Source organism: Octopus bimaculoides, chromosome 26 (genome assembly GCF_001194135.2).
Source record: "Octopus bimaculoides isolate UCB-OBI-ISO-001 chromosome 26, ASM119413v2, whole genome shotgun sequence".
Lineage (NCBI taxonomy): Eukaryota > Metazoa > Mollusca > Cephalopoda > Octopoda > Octopodidae > Octopus > Octopus bimaculoides.
This window is the reverse complement of record NC_069006.1, coordinates 4962875-4964113: the sequence shown is the minus strand read 5'-3', so window position 1 is coordinate 4964113 and position 1239 is coordinate 4962875. Positions and strand designations below refer to the sequence as shown.

General features: G+C 43.9%; 1 protein-coding gene across 1 annotated transcript in view; it reads left to right on the top strand.

Annotated features, from left to right (window-relative positions):
• The first annotated feature begins 494 nt into the window (after window positions 1-494).
• The window catches only part of LOC106874516 (uncharacterized), a 120878-nt gene continuing 120133 nt past the window's right edge, over window positions 495-1239 (top strand). The window contains exon 1 of the mRNA XM_052976891.1: window positions 495-635. Within this exon, the coding sequence (XP_052832851.1) occupies window positions 495-635 (141 nt within the window). The remainder of the gene's footprint in view (window positions 636-1239) is intronic.

The following is a 1239-nucleotide window of genomic DNA, read 5'->3' as shown; positions in this document are numbered from 1 at the left end:
CTATATATATATATATATATATATATATATATATATATACCATGTATCGTATATATATATATATATATATATATATATACACACACATATATGTAAATATATACGAGATGCTTTCAAAAAATACCTGACTTTATTTGTTCCCGTCAAAACTAATACTGTGTGGGCAAAATCTTTTAGATGGGTGATGCCACCCTTTTTGTGCATGTGTGAAATTTTTTGCGCCAGCAGCCCGCATCAGTTTCCGGTTGACACGCCTAGAATAGAAATGTGCAGAGCGCGGATCGAGCGGAGATATTTCATCAGGAGTTGTCAAAGGCTTGATGATACTGAAGATCCAGCGAGACTTTGGCGATGATGCCATGGGCAAAACTCAGATCAAGGAGTGCTACAGCCGTTTCAAACATGGCTTCCCCTCAGTAGAGAGCGAGGCACGCTCAGGCAGGTCATCTTCAAGCCGAGACAAGAAGCTGATTGAGAGGGTTCGGTGAAAAATCATGACAGACAGTGGCGCACCAATCCAAAACACAGAATCAGTGCATTCCATTTTAATGGCGGAGCCGCACGAGCAACTCCGCATGGAAACCGCTCAGAACATGCTGGACAGTGCAAACCACGACCCAGTCTTTATGAAGGCCGTTAGTAGTGATGATGAGACAAGGGTTTATGGTCTGTATTGGATGTAAAAAATACGACGAGAACAACACTGAGCTGAAACGTGCCAGTAAATATATGGTTCTTCTTCCTGAGCAAAGCACGAAACATTCTCTTCTGTGTGTCTTCTTCTCAAAGGAAGGCCTATTCACCCACACGTGCTATTAATGTGATATCTAGCATGTTCTCCTTTGAATCTTGTGTAATAAAGTATAAGGGCCGGCCAGTAGACTCACTCAGTACTGTAAGCTTCAACTTCCAGATTGTCTGTCGCAGGTTGACTTGCGGTCGATGTGGAATGACTTGTAGGCTCCTTGCGTGCCTTAGGAGCCATACGAGACGTCATCAGTGAAGGAGAAACCAAACTTGAGATGTTTCTTGGAGTGAAATGCGTTTAACAAGTGGTCTTACTCGGTCGCGAGTCGATGTATGTTTATATGTATGTATATGTCTATGTAGTGGAGGCGCAATGGTCCACTGGTTAGGGCAGCGGATTCGCGGTCATAGGATCGCGGTTTCGATTCCCAGACCGGGCGTTGTGAGTGTTTATTGAGCGAAAACACCTAAAGCTCCACGAGGCTGCAGCAG